Source organism: Daphnia pulex, chromosome 10 (genome assembly GCF_021134715.1).
Source record: "Daphnia pulex isolate KAP4 chromosome 10, ASM2113471v1".
NCBI classification, from domain to species: domain Eukaryota; kingdom Metazoa; phylum Arthropoda; class Branchiopoda; order Diplostraca; family Daphniidae; genus Daphnia; species Daphnia pulex.
In genome coordinates, this window is record NC_060026.1 from 11,380,293 (window position 1) to 11,399,358 (window position 19,066).

A 19,066-nucleotide genomic window follows, 5' to 3' on the forward strand; every position below is an offset into this window, starting at 1 on the left:
TATTATACTCTCTCATATCTTTTTTTCTTCCTTGGACCCTATAACTACAACCCATATCAAATATTTCATTTTTATTTGTACTATAGACTTGAATTTACTGACTATAAGCACAACTTTTTTTATATCGTTTTGTTTATGTTGTGGCGCAGATAATATGAAAAGAAACAAGGCGGTTTCGCGTGAAAACACATGTGGTTTTATTAAATAAGGAAAAACATGAGAAGAATGATATCGATAATATATATAAAAGGTGATGGCAACATTTCAATATAACTTTCTCCTGCCGTATTATTATTTCTACTGTGTTGTTCGTCAGCGCAGCCTTTCACAAGCAACTGTTGGCAAATAACACTTGGAAGCACTTAGATCGATTTCATATATTAAAGAGGAGCGTTTTCACGAGTTTCGAGGAATACAACTCGTCCAAACCAGCTTTTTATTTTTTTATTTCTTATGCATCGAATGCAAATTTTCGTATTTATTATCGTATTCCTTATTTACTGGATATGTGCCATTACGTCAGAACACGACACATGCCGACACGAAGCGGCCATCTACTGTTGTATATTAAACTATGTGTGTGCACACGCAGCGTTCGCGGTCGCCCGAAATAGGCCAGCACCATCATCCCTGTTGGGAGATTAGTTCGGGTGCACGACAGAGAAAAGCATCAAATGTTGATTGCGTCATACTATACGGTCCGTAATGTTATTTGATGTACAAGCGCCACTCGCCCCCACATTCCTCATCGCGCGCTATTAACGCCCCATCACCGTCGCGTCTCTCGCTCGATAAGCGCTTCTCGTATGGCATCCCATATAATTGGCGAATTGCAACTAACCGCACACTGTTGAGAAATATTTATAATAGATGCAGGCTGAAAGTTTCTAGATGGGAGTGTTGAACGAATAATAATTTTAAGTATCCCTCTTATTTATCTGCCATTCGCAATATCATGACGCTCCCGACTTTTGGATGCCAGCAACTATATAGCTAGATGGATCATGACCCATATTTCCATGAACGATGAGATGTACACACACAGACCAAAACAAAAACACACCGTGATCTTGATATATTCACATCAGATTTTGAACTGAAATGTCGTGATGACCGTAAGCACTAGCAAAAGTCAATTTATTTACCGAGTTCTGTTCGTAATCACTGTTATTACTTTGTTAACACCTTTTATCATTCACAATTTTTGTTGTTGTTGAAAGATTATGTATGAAAAGGTCAGTGTAATCTGCCTTCAAACAGCTTGCAGACGCGACTGCTAACAGCGGATAAAATCTAGGGAAAGTTGAAATAGTCTCGTAAATTTTTAACGATTTTATAATTTACGAAATAATTCGTTTTAAAGTAAAGTAGACTGAAAGTAGACTATCAATTTCATTTAACTGCGTTTATCATCGAGTCAAAATTTAAAAGTGAAACTACCTATTAAAATTAAGAATTTTTAATGAAGCGTTTAATTGCGTTAAAAGTTTATTTCGTGTGATAGCCAGACTCATCTATCTTTGGCAAGTTTTCCAAAATGTGAAACCCTCGCAGATGTAATCATTTATCATATAAGATATGGTAATTGTTCTTTAAAATTTAGATCTATGTTTATTTTATCTCGAAGAATCCGATTAAATTACATCATTCATGTCATATGGTGAAAGTTCTGTGAAAGTCATGTCATTTAATCCGATCTAGTAGGTGGGCTTGGGGTAAGCGGGCTGAGCTGGCTGAGGGTAGGATGGTTTGGGGGCAGCGGGCGCAGGGTAGGATGGTTTGGGGGCAGCGGGTGCAGGGTAGGATGGTTTGGAGGCAGCTGGCACAGCTGGCGCAGGGTAAGATGGTTTGGGATAAGTGGGCTCAGCTGCAGCTGGGTAGGACGGCTGGGGCTTGGGCTCCGGCTTGGTCTCGGGGTAGGCAGGCTGAGCTGGTTTGCTGGGGTAAGCAGGCTCTTCCTGCTTGGGGTAAGCTGGAGCAGCGGTGGGTTTGATTTCGTCGTATTTGGCCTCTCCCTCGTATTGGACATCGGCGACGTAACCATTTTCATCGGCCTTGTAGGAGACGATTTGGGTACGGCCATCGGGGAGGGCAACGCGGTAAGATCCTGAGACGACTTTGCCGTCACTGGTTTCCTTGTGTGAGTAGTCCTGGTAAGTGGGATCGTCCTTAACTTCGTAAGCGAAGTCGAATGGCATCGGAGGCTGGAATAACAATGCAAAAGCGTTTTGAATAAAATATGTTGAAAGACAATTGAATAAAATTTGCTTACATGATCTGCTTCGGCAGGCTTGCTATACGCTGGCTGTTCGGTGGGCTTAGAATAAGCTGGAGCACTTGGAGCAGGTGCCGGATAAGCTGGAGCTGGATAAGCTGGAGCTGGCGTCGAATATGCTGGAGCTGTTGGTGTTGGGTACGACGGCTTGGAGTAAGCTGGAAGCTCGGCAGCAATAGCCGCAGCGAACAAAGTGGCCAAAACAACGAACTGGATAAAAGAAAATTTTACCAAACGGGAGAGAGGGAAAGTTAATTGTGTTGACTATAAAGAATAAGTGCCGGGACTATATTCCAACTTGGGTTATAATATAAATATATCAAAATAATGCTTTTCAAATAATACCTTGTTCATGTTGAGCTAGTAAGAATATTGTGCTGATTGTTCTTGGATAGAACTGATGATTGAAATCGAACTCGGACAGTCTTATATACCCAAATTCCGGACCCAGCACCAAGGATATCCAACCCCAATGGATTGCTCGCTCAACCGCACGGATGAAAGCACACCCGAGGTTACCATTGTGCGGTATACTTTGCGGAGTCGCAATGCCGATCAAAGGGAGCGGCCGCCGTGCAAATTACACGCTGACGCCCGATTCATGATTAGAAATTTAGCAAACGGCAACGGATTACAAAGCCGAGGGAGAGAGCGGGGGAGCTTACCGATACATCGAAGTCATTCGGACCATTCCCGACGAAATATAGTAAGAAAACTTCACATTATTTCCTTTTTATTACTACCCAATAAATATTGAGTGACAGTCTTTGTTATCTGTTCTGCAACGAATAGTGTGACAAGTGAAAACGGGATAGACTCCGACGTAAAAGCTTGAAAGCGCAAGTTGTTTTAGTTTCGTTGGTGACAGTGTTTGAATTACGCGGTAAAATTCGGGCTTCTGTCATTGAGAATTTTAGCGGGAGAAAGGGAGAGAAAATTCTTTTAGCCGTTGGCTCTATTCCTAGGCTATAGGTAAAGTTCAGTAAAAGCGCATATTACCGAGAACTGCTTCACACGCAATTGACAGCCGATAGTATTCCGGCTAGGCTCAGACGGTAGGCGATGCCTGTTAGTAGTTACCACACGTGCACGAGAATAGTTCTGCGAAGTGAAATTTATTACGCCATTTTTTTTCATTAACTGTCCTCTTTGCTTTGATTGAATAAGTGATCAATAACAGGTAAGAGAGTAGAAATAATGTGCATGCATCAATTGTTGTGGTGGTAGTCTCAGTATTTACTCATAGCTTTTAAAAACTTTTTTCGACTTGTTTTTAATCATTTCTTTTCGTTGTTTCACAATAGGACACCATCAAAATCGAGTGATGCAGTACAGGCACAAGTCAAGGCTTCCTTGCTCTCGGCTTTTCTAGTAGGTAAGTTAATTGAAGACATTTTGAGGATTTTGAGGATTTAGACTTAGGGATTTTTTTTTTGTCGGTTATATCGTCAGTATGTATTATCCATTTATGTATCATCCAAAGTATCGATTCATTTATGTCCGGAGGTGATGTCGATTCTTTGTATTGAGTTGTTTTTTAGAATTAAAATGCTATGATTTATTATTATTAGCCATTATTAGCCTAATACTAATTCCATACATATTTGTTTAGATGAAATACGTCAACTTCAAGTTAGTGTCTGAGGACTGTAACACATCTTCAAGAAAATTGAAATTACCATGGCGAATCCGTCGTTATTACAGATTGAGATTAAGAAAGAAAAGGATTCTGAATTAATTGTACGTGATCATCCCAGTAACGTCATCGAAATCTCTCCAGTATTCAACAATGTTGACAACCCTGAGGCCAATTATATCCTTGATCTACCAGAGCAAGCAATTAATAGCGGAGCCCTATCTGCCATCCAGTTAGAAACCATCATCTACTCGTGTCAAAGACACGAACAAAAATTGTCTGACGGTTCTCGAGCTGGATACCTCATCGGAGACGGAGCCGGTGTTGGTAAAGGTCGGATCGCAGCTGGCGTCATCTTTGAAAATTTCATTCGTGGACGTAAGAAATCAATTTGGTTCTCAATTTCAACTGACCTCAAGTACGACGCTGAACGTGATTTGCGGGATATCGGATGTGGCGACAGGATTGCAGTTCATGCTGTAAACAAATTGAAGAATTCCAAAGCCCTTGCCGATGTCACCGAGTCGACAAAAGAAGGCGTCATTTTCTGTACTTACTCCGATTTAATTATGACTTCCGCGACAAAAAGATTATTGTGCCTTGAACAATTGCTCAAATGGTGCGGGCCAAATTTTGACGGCGTCATTGTTTTTGACGAGTGTCAGCACACCAATGATATCAATTACAGTGGTTCGAACAAGAGAAAAATAGGAATGGCTGTCTTGGAATTGCAAAAGAATTTACCAAACGCAAGGATCGTGTACATTTCTACAACCGCCGTTTCGGAACCCCACAGCATGGCAAGCATGGTTCGTCTAGGCCTTTGGGGTCAGGACACGCCATTCAAAGGTAAATATTTTATATTATATTGAACGTTGAACGTTACAAAATATTTTTGTTATCAATTTTAGACTTCGGACAATTTCTCGAAAATGTGAAGAATTTTGGTGAGATTGCCGGGGATATGATAGCCATGGAAATGAGGCAACGGGGATCGTACGTAAACCGTCAACTTTCTTTCAAGGATGTCACGTATCAAGTGGTGGAAGTCTGCCAGTTGCCGAAATTCATCAGAACCTACGACAATTCTGTTAAACTTTGGCTTCAGCTTTGGAAATATTTCACCGAAGCAGCAGAACTTGTTGATTTAGGACAAAAGACACAAAAGATTATGTGGACTAATTTTTGGTCAGCGCATCACAGATTTTTTAGATGTTTGTGTATATCAGTTAAAGTAATACATGCCGTCAAGTTTGCTAGTGAAGCTGTCAAACGCGGCGAAAGTGTTGTGATTGGCTTCCAATCAACCGGAGAAGCTTACACGCTTCAGAAAATTCAGGATGTCGGATCTCCTATGTCAAATTTCGTTTCAACTTCAAAAATGATTATGCAATCTTTGGTTGAAAAACACTTTCCAGCTTCCGATAGTCTCCAAATGCTAGCTGATGCTCGAAACAACAAAGGTATTTCAATTTAATATTTTTTTAAATAGTGTACGACTTATTTTTATAATTTTAATGATGTATTTTTTACGACAGGAACCGTTGGAGGTAAACGAAAATGTGTGAGAAAAACTGCAGGAACCTCCAAAAAGAAGAAACACGAATTAACTGAGGTTGTCTCGTATGACGAAATAATCGACAGTGATGCATCTGATGCTCCGGTATTCGACTATCATTCAGACTCAACCGAAACCAAACTAAAAGACGAAGAGGCAGTCGAAGACAGGAGGATTAAGCTTGAGAAGGCGTTGCTGATCAGACAAGATCTTCTAGAAAAAATCGAAGAGATTGGAACTATACTTCCACCAAATTGGATTGATCAACTCATCGACGAATTCGGAGGCTCAGAAAATGTGGCTGAAATTTCTAGTCGAAAGGGCCGTCTGGTCCAAAAAAACAATGGCCTGGTATGCATGAAATAACATCATTATTTTTAGAAGTTAAAGACATTTTTTTCGTAGGTCCAGTACGAGCTACGCTCTGAAAAAGAGGTACCTTTAGAGTCAATCAACATTCGTGAAAGGGAGCGTTTTATGAACGGGGAAAAGAAAATTGCCATCGTTTCTGCAGCTGGCAGTTGTGGAATTTCTCTTCACGTAATTTCAACTTAACTATAGTTTCATTTCTACTTTTGAACTAAACATTTTATCTTTTTAAGGCTGACAGACGAGCGAAAAATCAGAGCCGTCGAATTTACATTTCGCTAGAATTGCCGAATAGCGCTGAGCTCGCTCTGCAGCAGTTCGGATGCATTCATCGCAGTAACCAAGTAAATATCCCCGTGAAAGGTTATTATCATTTATTTATTTTTTGTTCTTTTAGGTGAATGCTCCGGAATTTATTTTTCTTGTTCCGGAATTGGCTGGGGAGAGACGATCCGCATTGATCGTTGCTAATCGTCTTCAATTCCTTGGTGCTTCCTTCAAAAATCAAAGATTAAATGGAGACTCTACTAGTAAATTAGAAGAAACTAGTGAATATGATTCTGCGGTACTCGATGCCATGAATGTTATTATGGGTCAAAAATCACCCGTCATTCCAGTCCCCGTTGATTACAAAGGCAACTTTTTTGGAGGTGAAATATTTTGATTGACAACTACAATAAGGATAAAGGATTAAATTTTGCTCTAAAAATTAATGTTAGATATCAGAACAGCGCTAGGCTTAGTCGGCGTCATATCATCCAACGTGCTTCCTCTGGTTAAAGTTGGAATAGGTGTTCCAGAAATCCTTAAACGGATTTTAGGAATTCCTGTTGATTTTCAAGCCACTCTATTGCAATACTTCAATGGTGTTCGATCAACGATCAGCAATCAGGGAAAAATGGACAAACAAAATTGCACGACGATTCTTGATTTGCGCTTCAACAAATGTGCCTATCGTAGAAAAGTTCTGAAAGTTACCTCCAAAAATACTGACGCTCCGGCTAAGATATATCTACATGAAATTGAAGTTGACGGTGGCATAGATTGGAGAACAGCAGAGGAAAAATGGCTTCCGAAGTCCAGACAAGCAGATGAAGGAATTTATTTTTCTAAAGAGGTAGTGGGATAGGTGTTTTTTTGTGAACATAAATTCTACTAATTTTTCGTGTCATGACTTTTATTCAGGTATCCCATGGGAAAAGAGACATCATAATTGTCCGAAGATCTGAAACTGTTGATGATGGAGACAAGCGAGATTTAAAATATACCGTGATACGACCCAATACAGGAATGCAAATACTACCACAATCTGAAATTACCATAAAATACATCCCTCAATTTAGTTCGCCGAAACTGGCAAAGATTGAACCTAAGGTGTTATGGGATTTTCATTACGACGCTTCAAAAGATTCTTGTATTCACGACTACTGGTATGAAGATTTTTTCATAGTTATTTTATATAAGCTTGATATTAATCATTATTTTCTTTCTTAATAACAGGCTTAAAAATAAAATAAAAAACCACAAGAAGGGTCCCGAAAGCTGCAAAGAAGGTTTGCGATCATGTGCAACGTACAAGCTTTTAGCTGGATCAATATTTCTTCTTTGGAAAGAAATTGAATCCATTATTAGGGAAAGCAATCCACAGTGGAAAATGCAGGTAACACAAGATAGATATAATAATACAAATGTGACATTTATTATCTAATTATTAAAATTTTTCATGTGTACCTCCTTCGGTTTAAGATCGCCCGCGTACTTGTGGACAGCAGCAAAATTGTCGGCATAGTTATTCCCGATAATTGCGAGTCTCAGCTGATAGCCTTTCTTACAAAGTAGTGTGTAAGATAATGAACTTGGCTCTTCATCACTAAACGAAATTTACTTATTAACCGTAACTGCGGGAATTATTAATGTCTTTACAAATAGAAGATTACAAATTATGTTGCGCCGTTAGACAAAAATAATTTGCTACGTAGTGAACGAACTCTGAAGTTTACATTGTTCTCATAGTGATTTATTTGTTCTCACTAGAATTTGCGCTATGAAAATTAGATGCGGTTTTTCATTTTTTTGCTATTGAAAATGTTTTCAATAGTTAACCATATTGAATAATTTTTTGTTTCGCAACTGTCTTCTTCAGTTCGCTTGAGGAATATCGATCATGTATTTTATTTGTTTGATTACCTAAGTAAAAATTTCTCTATCAATTTGTTTATAATTACTTGTGTGTATTTATTTTATAATAATCTAAATTTGTCATCTAGTCTCATAAACTGAACACAGTTACAATACCAACATAACACTGGGTCTAAAAACTGTAAAACAGATTAAACCTAAATATAATTTAATATCCGATTCTATAAGATTCTAAAATGGAAAATTTTAGAATTCTACTATTCTGTAGTATTTTCTCTCGAAAAACCCAAAGTGCTGACTTCTGTTTGGGCTTATGTCATTTGAAAATTTTAACGGGAGAAAGGGAGAGAAAATTATTTTAGCCGTTGGCTCTATTCCTAGGCTATAGGTAAAGTTCAGTAAAAGCGCATATTACCGAGAACTGCTTCACACGCAATTGACAGCCGATAGTATTCCGGCTAGGCTCAGACGGTAGGCGATGCCTGTTAGTAGTTACCACACGTGCACGAGAATAGTTCTGCGAAGTGAAATTTATTACGCCATTTTTTTCATTAACTGTCCTCTTTGCTTTGATTGAATAAGTGATCAATAACAGGTAAGAGAGTAGAAATAATGTGCATGCATCAATTGTTGTGGTGGTAGTCTCAGTATTTACTCATAGCTTTTAAAAACTTTTTTTTAATCATTTCTTTTCGTTGTTTCACAATAGAATTCCATCAAAATCGAGTGATGCAGTACAGGCACAAGTCAAGGCTTCCTTGCTCTCGGCTTTTCTAGTAGGTAAGTTAATTGAGGACATTTTGAGGATTTTGAGGATTTAGACTTAGAGATTTTTTTTTGTCGGTTATATCGTCAGTATGTATTATCCATTTATGTATCATCCAAAGTATCGATTCATTTATGTCCGGAGGTGATGTCGATTCTTTGTATTGAGTTGTTTTTTAGAATTAAAATGCTATGATTTATTATTATTAGCCATTATTAGCCTAATACTAATTCCATACATATTTGTTTAGATGAAATACGTCAACTTCAAGTTAGTGTCTGAGGACTGTAACACATCTTCAAGAAAATTGAAATTACCATGGCGAATCCGTCGTTATTACAGATTGAGATTAAGAAAGAAAAGGATTCTGAATTAATTGTACGTGATCATCCCAGTAACGTCATCGAAATCTCTCCAGTATTCAACAATGTTGACAACCCTGAGGCCAATTATATCCTCGATCTACCAGAGCAAGCAATTAATAGCGGAGCCCTATCTGCCATCCAGTTAGAAACCATCATCTACTCGTGTCAGAGACACGAACAAAATTTGTCTGACGGTTCTCGAGCTGGATTCCTGATCGGAGACGGAGCCGGTGTTGGTAAAGGTCGGATCGCAGCTGGTATCATCTTTGAAAATTTCATTCGTGGACGTAAGAAATCAATTTGGTTCTCAATTTCAACTGACCTCAAGTACGACGCTGAAGGTGATTTGCGGGACATCGGATGTGCCGACAAGATTGCAGTTCATGCTGTAAACAAATTGAAGAATTTCACAGCCCGTACGGATGTCACTGAGTCGACAAAAGAAGGCGTCATTTTCTGTACTTACTCTGATTTAATTAACGAGTTGAGTTCCTCAAAAAAAAGATTATTGTGCCTTGAACAACTGCTCAAATGGTGTGGGCCAAATTTCGACGGCGTCATTGTTTTTGACGAGTGTCACCTCACGAATGACATCAATTTCAGCGGTTCGACCAATAAGAGAAAAACAGAATTGGCTGTTTTACAATTGCAAAATAAGTTGCCAAACGCAAGGATCGTCTACATTTCTACAACCGCAATTTGGGAACCCCGCAGCATGGAAAGCATGGTTCGTCTAGGTCTTTGGGGTCAGGATACGCCATTCAAAGGTAAATATTTTATTTTCTGTTGAAAGTTGAACCCGATAAAATATTATCGTTAATTCGTTATCCATTACAGACTTCGAACAATTTCTGGAAAATGTGAAGACTTTTGGTGAGATTGCCGGGGATATGATAGCCATGGAAATGAGGCAACGGGGATCGTACGTAAACCGTCAACTTCCTTTCAAGGATGTCATGTACCAAGTTGTCGAAATTTGCCAATTGCCGAAATTCATCAGATCCTACGACAATTCTGCTAAACTTTGGCTTCATCTGCAACAGTCTTTTACAGAAGCAGCTGAACTTATGGATTTAGGCCAAAAGACACAAAAGATTATGTGGACTAATTTTTGGTCAGCGTATAACAGATTTTTTAGATGTCTGCGTATTTCCGCCAAAGTAATACATGCCGTCAAGTTTGCTAGTGAAGCTGTCAAACGCGGCAAAAGCGTTGTCATTGGTCTCCAATCAACCGGAGAAAATTACACCCTTCAAAAAGTTCCGGACGACGGATCTGCAATGCCAAATTTCGTTTCAACTGCAAAAATGGTTATGCAGTCTTTGGTTGAAAAACACTTTCCAGTTTCCGATAGTCTCCACCTGTTTGCCGATGCTCGAAACAACAAACGTAAATATTTTTCAAAATAGTATACGATCTATTGTAATTAATTAAATGCTGAATTTTTTACACAAGGAACCGTTGGAGGTAAAAGAAAACATGTGAGAAAAACCGCAGGAACCTCCAAAAAGAAGAAAAACAAATTAACTGACGATTTCTCTTGTGATGAAATAATTGACAGCAGTGATGTATCTGCTCCGGTATTTGACTATAATTCAGACTCAGCCGATTCTAAGCTAAAAGACGAAGAGGCAGCCGAAGACAGAAGAATTAAGCTTGAGAAGGCGTCGGTAATCAAACAAGGACTTCTAGAAAAAATCGAAGAGATTGGAACTATACTTCCACCAAATTGGATTGATCAACTCATCGATGAACTCGGAGGCTCAGAAAATGTGGCCGAAATTTCTAGTCGGAAGGGCCGTCTGGTCCAAAAAAACAATGGCCTGGTATGCATGATATAACATCATTAATTTTTTTTTCGAAGTTACAAGTTTATTTGTTTCGTAGGTCCAATACGAGCCGCGCTCCGAAAAAGATGTTCCATTAGATTTAATCAACATTCGTGAAAGGGAGCGTTTTATGAACGGTGAAAAGAAAATTGCCATCGTTTCTGCAGCTGCCAGCTGTGGAATTTCTCTTCACGTAATTTCTACTTAACTACTTTCACTTATTCTTTCTACTTTTAAACTAAACAGTTGTCTTTTTAAGGCTGACAGACGAGCGAAAAATCAGAGCCGTCGAATTTACATTTCGCTAGAATTGCCGAATAGCGCTGAGCTCGCTCTGCAGCAGTTCGGATGCATTCATCGCAGTAACCAAGTAAATATTCCCGCATCGCTACGAGAACTATAGTCTTTTATAATTTTCTCAATTTCAAGAATGTTTTTAATTAATTTTCGGTTTTTTTTTAGGTGAAAGCTCCGAAATTTATTTTGCTTGTTCCGGAATTGGCTGGGGAGAGACGATCCGCATTGATCGTTGCTAATCGTCTTCAATTCCTTGGTGCTTCCTTCAAAAATCAAAGTTTAGATGAAGGCTCTACTGAATTAGAAGAAACTAGTGAATATGACTCTGCGGTACTCGATGCCATGAAGGTTATTATGGGCCATAAATCACCCGTAAGTCCAGTCCCTGCTGATTACGAAGGCAACTTTTTCCGAGGTAAAATACTTGGATTCACCACTACAAGGATTAAGGATTTATTTTACTCCAAAAATTAATGTTAGATATCAGAGCAGCACTAGCTGAAGTCGGCGTCATATCATCCAACTTGCAACAATTGGTTACACTGTTTAAAGCTGGAAAAGGTGTTCCAGATATCCTAAATCGGATTTCGGGTATTCCTGTTAATCTTCAAGCCACTCTATTGATATACTTCGATGGTGTTCGATCAGCAACGATCAGTAATCGGGGAAAAATGGACGGACACTATGACACGAAGATTTTTGATTTACAATTGCACAACAAATGTGCTCATCGTAGAAAAGCTCTGAAGGTTACCTCCAAAAATACTATCGGTCCGGCTACGATGTATCTACATGAAATTGAAGTTGACGGTGGCATGGATTGGAGAACAGCAGAGGAAAAATGGTTTCCGAAGGCTGGACAAGCAGACGAAGGGATTTATGTTTCAAAAGAGGTAGCTTTTTTTTGTTGTTTTTTTTGTACATAAATTCTACTAAATATATTTTTTGGCTCATGACATTTATACAGGTATTATTTAAGAAAAGAGACATTATAATTGTCCGAAGATTTAAAATTGTTAGTGATGGAGACAAGGGAGATTTAAAATATACCGTGATACGACCTAGTACGGGAGTGCAATTGCTATCACAAACTTTGGCTGAAATTACCACAAAATACATCCCTAAAATTAGTTTGTCAAAACAGGCCAATATTGATCATAAAGCGTTATGGGATTTTCATTACGACGCTTCAGAAAATGTTTGTGTTCACGACTACTGGTAAGATTTTCTCACTGTTTTATTTTGTAAGCCACACATATCATTACTGTTGTTAACTGTTGGTCTTAACAGGCTTAAAAACACAAGCAAAAGCCACAAAAATAAAGGTCCCGGACGATGCCAAGAAGGTTTGCGATCATCATGTGTAACGTACAAGCTTTTGACTGGATCAATATTTCTTCTTTGGAAAGAAATCGAATCCATTATTAGGGAAAGCAATCCACAGTGGAAAATGCAGGTAACACAAGACATTTTATAATTATAACAATTTATATATTTACTATCTAATTGTTAATTTTTTTTATGTGTACCTCCTTCGGTTTAAGATCGCCCGCGTACTTGTGGACAGCAGCAAAATTGTCGGCATAGTTATTCCCGATAATTGCGAGTCTCAGCTGGTAGCCTTTCTTACAAAGTAGTGTGTAAGATAATGTTGGCTCTTCATCACTAACCGAAATTTACTTATTAACCGTAACTGCGGGAATTAATAATTGCTTTATAAATCGAAGATTACAAATTATGTTGCGCCGTTAGACAAAAATAATTTGCTACGTAGTGAACGAACTCCGAAGTTTACATTGTTCTCATAGTGATTTATTTGTTCTCACTAGAATTCGCGCTATGAAAATTAGATGCGGTTTTTCATTTTTTTTTTCCTTTTGAAAATGTTTTCAATAGTTAACCATATTGAATAATTTTTTGTTTCGCAACAGTTTTCTTCAGTTCGCTTGAGGGATATCGATCATGTATTTTATTTGTTTGATTACCTAAGTAAAAAAATTCTCTATCAACTTGTTTAATACTTGTGTGTATTTATTTTATAATAATCTAAATTTGTAATCTAGAGTCTCATAAAATAAAATGAACACATTTACAATACCATCATAACACTGAGTCTAAACTGTAAAACAAATTAAACATAAACAGAAATTAATATCCGATTTATCCGATTCTATAAGATTCTAAAATGGAAAATTTTAGAATTCTACTATTCTGTAGTACTGATATTCTCAACTCTCAGTTTCTCACTAAAAACCAAAAGTGCTGCGACTTCTGCTTGGGCTTATGTCATTTGAAAATTTTAGCGGGAGGAAAGGAGGGAAAATTCTTTTAGCCCTTGGCTCTATTCCGAGGCTATAGGTCAAGTTCAGTAAAAGCGCATATTACCAAGAACCGCTTTGCAAAAAATTGACAGCTGATCTAGCCGATGGCCGACGTTGTTAGACACACTAGACAGGCAGTAGTACCAGTAGTACTACCAGACTACCAGTTCCATACGTGCACGAGCACGAGATAGTTCAACGAAGTGAAATATATTGCGCCATTCGTTTCATTAGCCCGTTTTTCTTCGATTGAATATAAAGTGATCAATAACAGGTGTGGAACACTGCTGTGCATGCTTCAAGCATTAATAAGGTAGTAGTCTTGGTGTTTGCTCACTACCTTTTTAATTTTCTTTTCATTTATTTATTTTTGTTGTTTCACAATAGAATTTCATCCAAATCAGGATGCTGTAAAAAGTGGAAGGGTTGAAAAGACTAGGAAAAATGGACGTTCCTACCTTCAATTAACAGTGGTCGGACGTTGCTACTTGCTAGTGTTCTCGGTTTTACTAGTAAGTTAAAATTTGTTATTCAATGATTAAGCACTCATCATCATCAGTAATGTATCGATCCACAAATTTAGATGATATTGGTTCTTTGTGTTGGAGGTGTGTTGTAGAGACGAAATGCTATAAAAACCAGCATGGCAGCATGGTTATTCTATTTTAGCCTATACTAATTCATATTTTATTAGAATACCAACTTCAAGTATCATCTGAGAACTGTATACCCATCTTCAACAAAGTTGAAACATGGCGAATTTGTTGTTATTGCCGTTTGAGATTAAGAAGGAAAAGTCAAAGGATGAATTTATCATACGTGATCATCCCAGTACGGTCATCGAAACCTCATCGTCATCAATATTCAACAATGTTGACCTACCTGACACTTCCTACATCCTCGATCTGCCATCAGAAACAATTAATAGCGGAGGCCTATCTGCCATCCAGTTAGAAACCATCATCTACTCGTGTCAGAGACACGAACAAAATTTGTCTGACGGTTCTCGAGCTGGATACCTCATCGGAGAAGGTGCCGGTGTTGGTAAAGGTCGGATCGCAGCTGGCATCATCTTTGAAAATTTCATTCGTGGACGTAAGAAATCAATTTGGTTCTCAATTTCAACTGACCTCAAGTACGACGCTGAACGTGATTTGCGGGACATCGGATGTGGCGACAAGATTGCAGTTCATGCTGTAAACAAATTGAAGAATTCCAAAGTACGTACGGATGTCACTGAGTCGACAAAAGAAGGCGTCATTTTCTGTACTTACTCTGATTTAATTAACGAGTTGAGTTCCTCAACAAAAAGATTATTGTGCCTTGAACAACTGCTCAAATGGTGTGGGCCAAATTTCGACGGCGTTATTGTTTTTGACGAGTGTCACCTCACGAATGACATCAATTTCAGCGGACCGACTAATAAGAGAAAAATTGAATTGGCTGTCTTACAACTGCAAAATAAGTTGCCAAACGCAAGGATCGTCTACATTTCTACAACTGCCGTCTCGGAACCCCGCAGCATGGCAAGCATGGTTCGTCTTGGTCTTTGGGGAAAGGATACATTATTCAAAGGTAATTATGTTATTTTATGTTGAATGAACAACGACCTAAAATATTTTATTTATTCATTGCAGACTGTGGTCAATTTATTGAAAATGTAAACAACTTAGGTGAGATTGCCGGGGATATGATAGCCATGGAAATGAGGCGACGTGGATCTTACGTAAACCGTCAACTTTCTTTCAAGGATGTCATGTACCAAATCGTCGAGGTCTGTCAATTGCCGAAATTCATCACAACCTACGACAGTTCTGTTAAACTTTGGCTTCACCTTCGACAGTCTTTTACTGAAACAACGGAACTTGTAGATTTAGGTCCAAAGGCACAAAAGATTATGTGGACTAATTTTTGGTCAGCGCATCACAGATTTTTTAGATGTCTGTGTATTTCCGCCAAAGTAACACATTCCGTCAAGTTGGCTAGTGAAGCTGTCAAACGCGGCGAAAGCGTTGTCATTGGCCTTCAATCAACAGGAGAAGCTTACACCCTTCAGAAAATTCTGGACGATGGATCTGGAATGTCAAATTTCGTTTCACCTGCTAAAATTGTTATGCTGTCATTGGTTGAAAAATACTTTCCAGCTTCCGATAGTCTCCAATTGCTAGCCGAAGCTCCAAACAGCAAAGGTAAATATTTCTCAAAATAGTGTACGATCTTGTATAATTGATTATATGGTGAATTTTTAACGACAGTAATCGTTGGAGGTAAAAGGAAATCTGTGAGTAACCTCGTAGGAACCCTCAAAAAGATTAAACAAGAATTAACTGAAGATGCATCGTATTGCGAAATAATTGACAGCAGTGATGCATCTGCTCCAGTATTTGACTACCATTCAGACACCGACGCCGATTCCAAGTTAAAAGACGAAGAGGCAGCAGAAGACAAAAGGATCAAGCTTGAAAATGCGTGGTTAATCAAACAGAGACTTCTAGAGAAAATTGAGGAACTTGGAACTATACTTCCACTAAATTGGATGGATCAACTCATCGATGAATTCGGAGGACAAGAAAATGTGGCCGAAATTTCTAGTCGGAAGGGCCGTCTGGTCCAAAAAAACAATGGCCTGGTATGCATGATATAACATCATTAATTTTTTTTTCGAAGTTACAAGTTTATTTGTTTCGTAGGTCCAATACGAGCCGCGCTCCGAAAAAGATGTCCCATTAGATTTAATCAACATTCGTGAAAGGGAGCGTTTTATGAACGGGGAAAAGAAAATTGCCATCGTTTCTGCAGCTGCCAGCTGTGGAATTTCTCTTCACGTAATTCCTACTTAACTACTTTCACTTATTCTTTATACTTTTTTAAAACGAAACAGTGGTCTCTTTAAGGCTGACAGACGAGCGAAAAATCAGAGCCGTCGAATTTACATTTCGCTAGAATTGCCGAATAGCGCCGAGCTCGCTCTGCAGCAGTTCGGATGCACTCATCGCAGTAACCAAGTATTAAAATATTCCTGCATCTCAGATCCATCTCAGAACTACAATCTTTTATAATTGCATAAATTTTTTAGGTTGTTCATTAATTTTCATTTTTGTTTTAGGCGAAAGCTCCGGAATTCATTTTTCTTGTTCCTGAATTGGCTGGGGGAGAGACGATCCGCATTGATCGTAGCTAATCGTCTTCAATTTCTGGGCGCCTATAGAAATCAAAGATTAGATGAAGGCTCCACTGAATTCGAAGAAACTAGTGATTATGAATCTGCGGTACTCGATGCCATTAACGTTATTATGGGCCAAAAATCACCCGTTATTCCCCTCCCTGTTGATTACAAAGGTATTTTTTTCGAAGGAGAAATATTTACATTAAAAACTATACGGTGCTCTCAAGACTTAATTTATTTCAAATGTTAGATATCAGAGCAGCACTAACTAAAGTTGGCCTCGGATCATCCAGCATACTGCCTCTGACCAAAGATGGTGTTCCAGAAATCCTAAATCGGATTTTGGGCATCCCTGTTGAACTTCAAGCCACTCTATTGCAATACTTCAATGGTGTTCGATCAACGATCAGCAATCAGGGAAAAATGAACGGACGAAACGACTCGAAGATTCTTGATTTGGCCTTAAACAAATATGCCTATCATAGAAAAGTTCTGAAATTTACCTCTAAAACTTCAAAAAACTTTATCGCACCGGCTAAGATTGATCTACATGAAATTGAAGTTGATAGTGGCTTGAATTGGAGGACTTTAAAGGAAAAATGGCTTACGAAATCTAGAAAAGGAGTTGAAGGGTTTTATTTTTCAAAAGAGGTAATAATAGGTTATTTCGTTAAAATTACATTTTAAAATTCATTTTTTGGGGCACGACATTTATATAGGTATCCAATGGGAAACAAGACGTTCTACTTATTCGAAAAATAAATACTGTTGGTGAATGCCGAGACGAGGGAAATTTAAAATACAACCTGATACGACCCAGTACGGGAGTGGAAATAGTTCCATCTTTGGCTGAAATTACAAAAATTACGTCCCTCAAATCAGATCAATGCCGAAGCAGGTAAAGCCTAATCCCAAAGCGCTATGGAATTTTCATTACGACCACTCAAAAAATTGTTGCATTCACGATTACTGGTAAGTAGATTTTCTCGCTGTTTTATATTGTATGCTAAATTTATCATTATTAACCGTTAGTCCGTTACACGGCCTTTAACAGGCTTAAAAGACACAGCGAAAAGCCAAACTTGAAGCCCACGAAAGAATGCCAAGAAGGATGTCAAGAAGGTGTACGGTCATGTCCAACTTATAAGCTTTTGGCTGGGTCAATATTTCTCGTTTGGAAAGAAATCGAATCCATTTTAAGAAAAAACAATCCACAGTGGAAAATGCAGGTACACAATTACAATCATGAAAATTTTTAGACATTTATCTAATGAAAAAAATTTTCTCATGCATCGTTCTCTTACCATGCTCTAACCTCTAAGATTGCCCGCGTTCTTGTGGGAAATAGCAACATTGTCGGCATAGTCATCCCTGACAATTGCGAGTCTCAACTAACAGCTTTTCTTACAAAATATTATCTTAGTGTTAATTGCATTATGGATTAAAGGACCCTCCAGCAGGGATAAGGCAAAGTTTTTTGTAATTTGGACGAGGGGTAAAGCTGGCATCCAATTTGAAGATTACAAAATTATGTTCCGCCGTTTGATAAAAATAATCTTCTACCTAGTTAACCAAGTTCTAAAGTTCTCATTATGTTTTTGTCCTCACTTAGAGTTTGCGCTTTGTAAAATCATCTGCTCAGAAGTCCACTGTTGAATCATTTTTTGTTTTTTTAAATCACCACATTTCGCAGCCGTCTTCTGCGTCTTCTTCAGTTGGGGTGAGGGAAATCACGTATTGTATTCTTTTGATAACCTGAATAAATACTACTTTTTCTTCTAATGTTACAACTGGTTTGCAATTTACAGTTCGGTATTTTGCATTGATTTTCATTTGTCGTCTACTCTACATTCTACATAACGTATTTTACTGCTGTAAATTTATGAGAATGGCAAACAGGTAACAGTCTGACCTGCTGAAGTTGTTACCGTTCGTCTTTTGATATGGCTACATGGCAGACGAAGTTTTCAGACATATAGTGTTGAGTTTTCTGCGACTTCAATCCGTCTATGTCTGGCATATTCCTTTATCGCAAATGTGATAAATTGCTGTCATCCGTGAAGGTATAATTTACTTGTCTCTTTCTTTTGTTATTTACATTATTTTGGAAATTTATCTTATCTCCTTACTATAATTCCTCCCCCTTTCATTTGACTCAGTACTGTATTTGTTTATTTACCAAAAGTTCTGTGCTTGGTGAAACCGTCCGTCCGCACTCCGCCCCATTGAGTAAAACCGGGTAAAACTGACTTCGGCATGTGGGAACAAACAGCGTTTTCAAATTATCTATTTAATGCACTTTTTTAAGACTCGTGCGCAATATTATCGACGATCTACGTACGTCA

At 38.3% G+C, this 19,066-nt stretch overlaps 4 protein-coding genes across 9 annotated transcripts; 3 read left to right on the forward strand and 1 right to left on the reverse strand.

Annotated features, from left to right (window-relative positions):
* Positions 1–1,585: 1,585 nt before the first annotated feature.
* On the reverse strand, positions 1,586–2,709 carry LOC124204315 (adhesive plaque matrix protein-like). Its single transcript, XM_046601357.1, has 3 exons — positions 2,621–2,709; positions 2,273–2,485; positions 1,586–2,204 (listed from the first exon to the last, which is right to left on the reverse strand). The coding sequence occupies exons 1-3, from the start codon at positions 2,627–2,629 to the stop codon at positions 1,698–1,700; spliced, it is 729 nt and encodes a 242-aa protein (XP_046457313.1). The 5' UTR covers positions 2,630–2,709; the 3' UTR covers positions 1,586–1,697.
* A 578-nt stretch (positions 2,710–3,287) lies between these two features.
* Positions 3,288–8,048, forward strand: LOC124204203 (protein strawberry notch-like). Of its 2 annotated transcripts, none has more exons than XM_046601245.1 (12): positions 3,288–3,455; positions 3,580–3,650; positions 3,888–4,760; positions 4,823–5,374; positions 5,450–5,820; positions 5,875–6,009; positions 6,072–6,182; positions 6,236–6,488; positions 6,558–6,955; positions 7,024–7,268; positions 7,339–7,498; positions 7,585–8,048. In XM_046601245.1, exons 3-12 carry the CDS (start codon positions 3,956–3,958, stop codon positions 7,675–7,677), a joined length of 3,123 nt encoding a protein of 1,040 aa, XP_046457201.1. In that variant the 5' UTR covers positions 3,288–3,455; positions 3,580–3,650; positions 3,888–3,955; the 3' UTR covers positions 7,678–8,048. The 2 variants fall into 2 exon arrangements, with proteins under 2 accessions (XP_046457201.1, XP_046457202.1); XM_046601246.1 differs by having other exon boundaries at positions 3,580–3,646.
* Positions 8,049–8,390: 342 nt separating this feature from the next.
* LOC124206309 (protein strawberry notch-like) lies at positions 8,391–13,257 on the forward strand. Its single transcript, XM_046604045.1, has 12 exons — positions 8,391–8,572; positions 8,687–8,757; positions 8,994–9,875; positions 9,946–10,497; positions 10,564–10,934; positions 10,996–11,130; positions 11,197–11,307; positions 11,400–11,649; positions 11,715–12,127; positions 12,202–12,452; positions 12,525–12,690; positions 12,779–13,257. The coding sequence occupies exons 3-12, from the start codon at positions 9,062–9,064 to the stop codon at positions 12,869–12,871; spliced, it is 3,156 nt and encodes a 1,051-aa protein (XP_046460001.1). The 5' UTR covers positions 8,391–8,572; positions 8,687–8,757; positions 8,994–9,061; the 3' UTR covers positions 12,872–13,257.
* Positions 8,737–18,508, forward strand: LOC124206310 (protein strawberry notch homolog 1-like). Of its 5 annotated transcripts, none has more exons than XM_046604048.1 (13): positions 13,660–13,868; positions 13,943–14,067; positions 14,139–14,163; positions 14,250–15,130; positions 15,193–15,744; positions 15,811–16,184; positions 16,246–16,380; positions 16,450–16,560; positions 16,662–16,894; positions 16,972–17,372; positions 17,441–17,693; positions 17,776–17,950; positions 18,044–18,508. In XM_046604048.1, exons 4-9 carry the CDS (start codon positions 14,308–14,310, stop codon positions 16,734–16,736), a joined length of 2,070 nt encoding a protein of 689 aa, XP_046460004.1. In that variant the 5' UTR covers positions 13,660–13,868; positions 13,943–14,067; positions 14,139–14,163; positions 14,250–14,307; the 3' UTR covers positions 16,737–16,894; positions 16,972–17,372; positions 17,441–17,693; positions 17,776–17,950; positions 18,044–18,508. The 5 variants fall into 5 exon arrangements, with proteins under 5 accessions (XP_046460005.1, XP_046460002.1, XP_046460004.1 ...); XM_046604050.1 differs by lacking the exon at positions 14,139–14,163 and having other exon boundaries at positions 15,193–15,366; positions 15,427–15,744; XM_046604051.1 differs by lacking the exon at positions 14,139–14,163 and having other exon boundaries at positions 15,193–15,329; positions 15,399–15,744.
* The last annotated feature ends 558 nt before the right edge of the window (positions 18,509–19,066 follow it).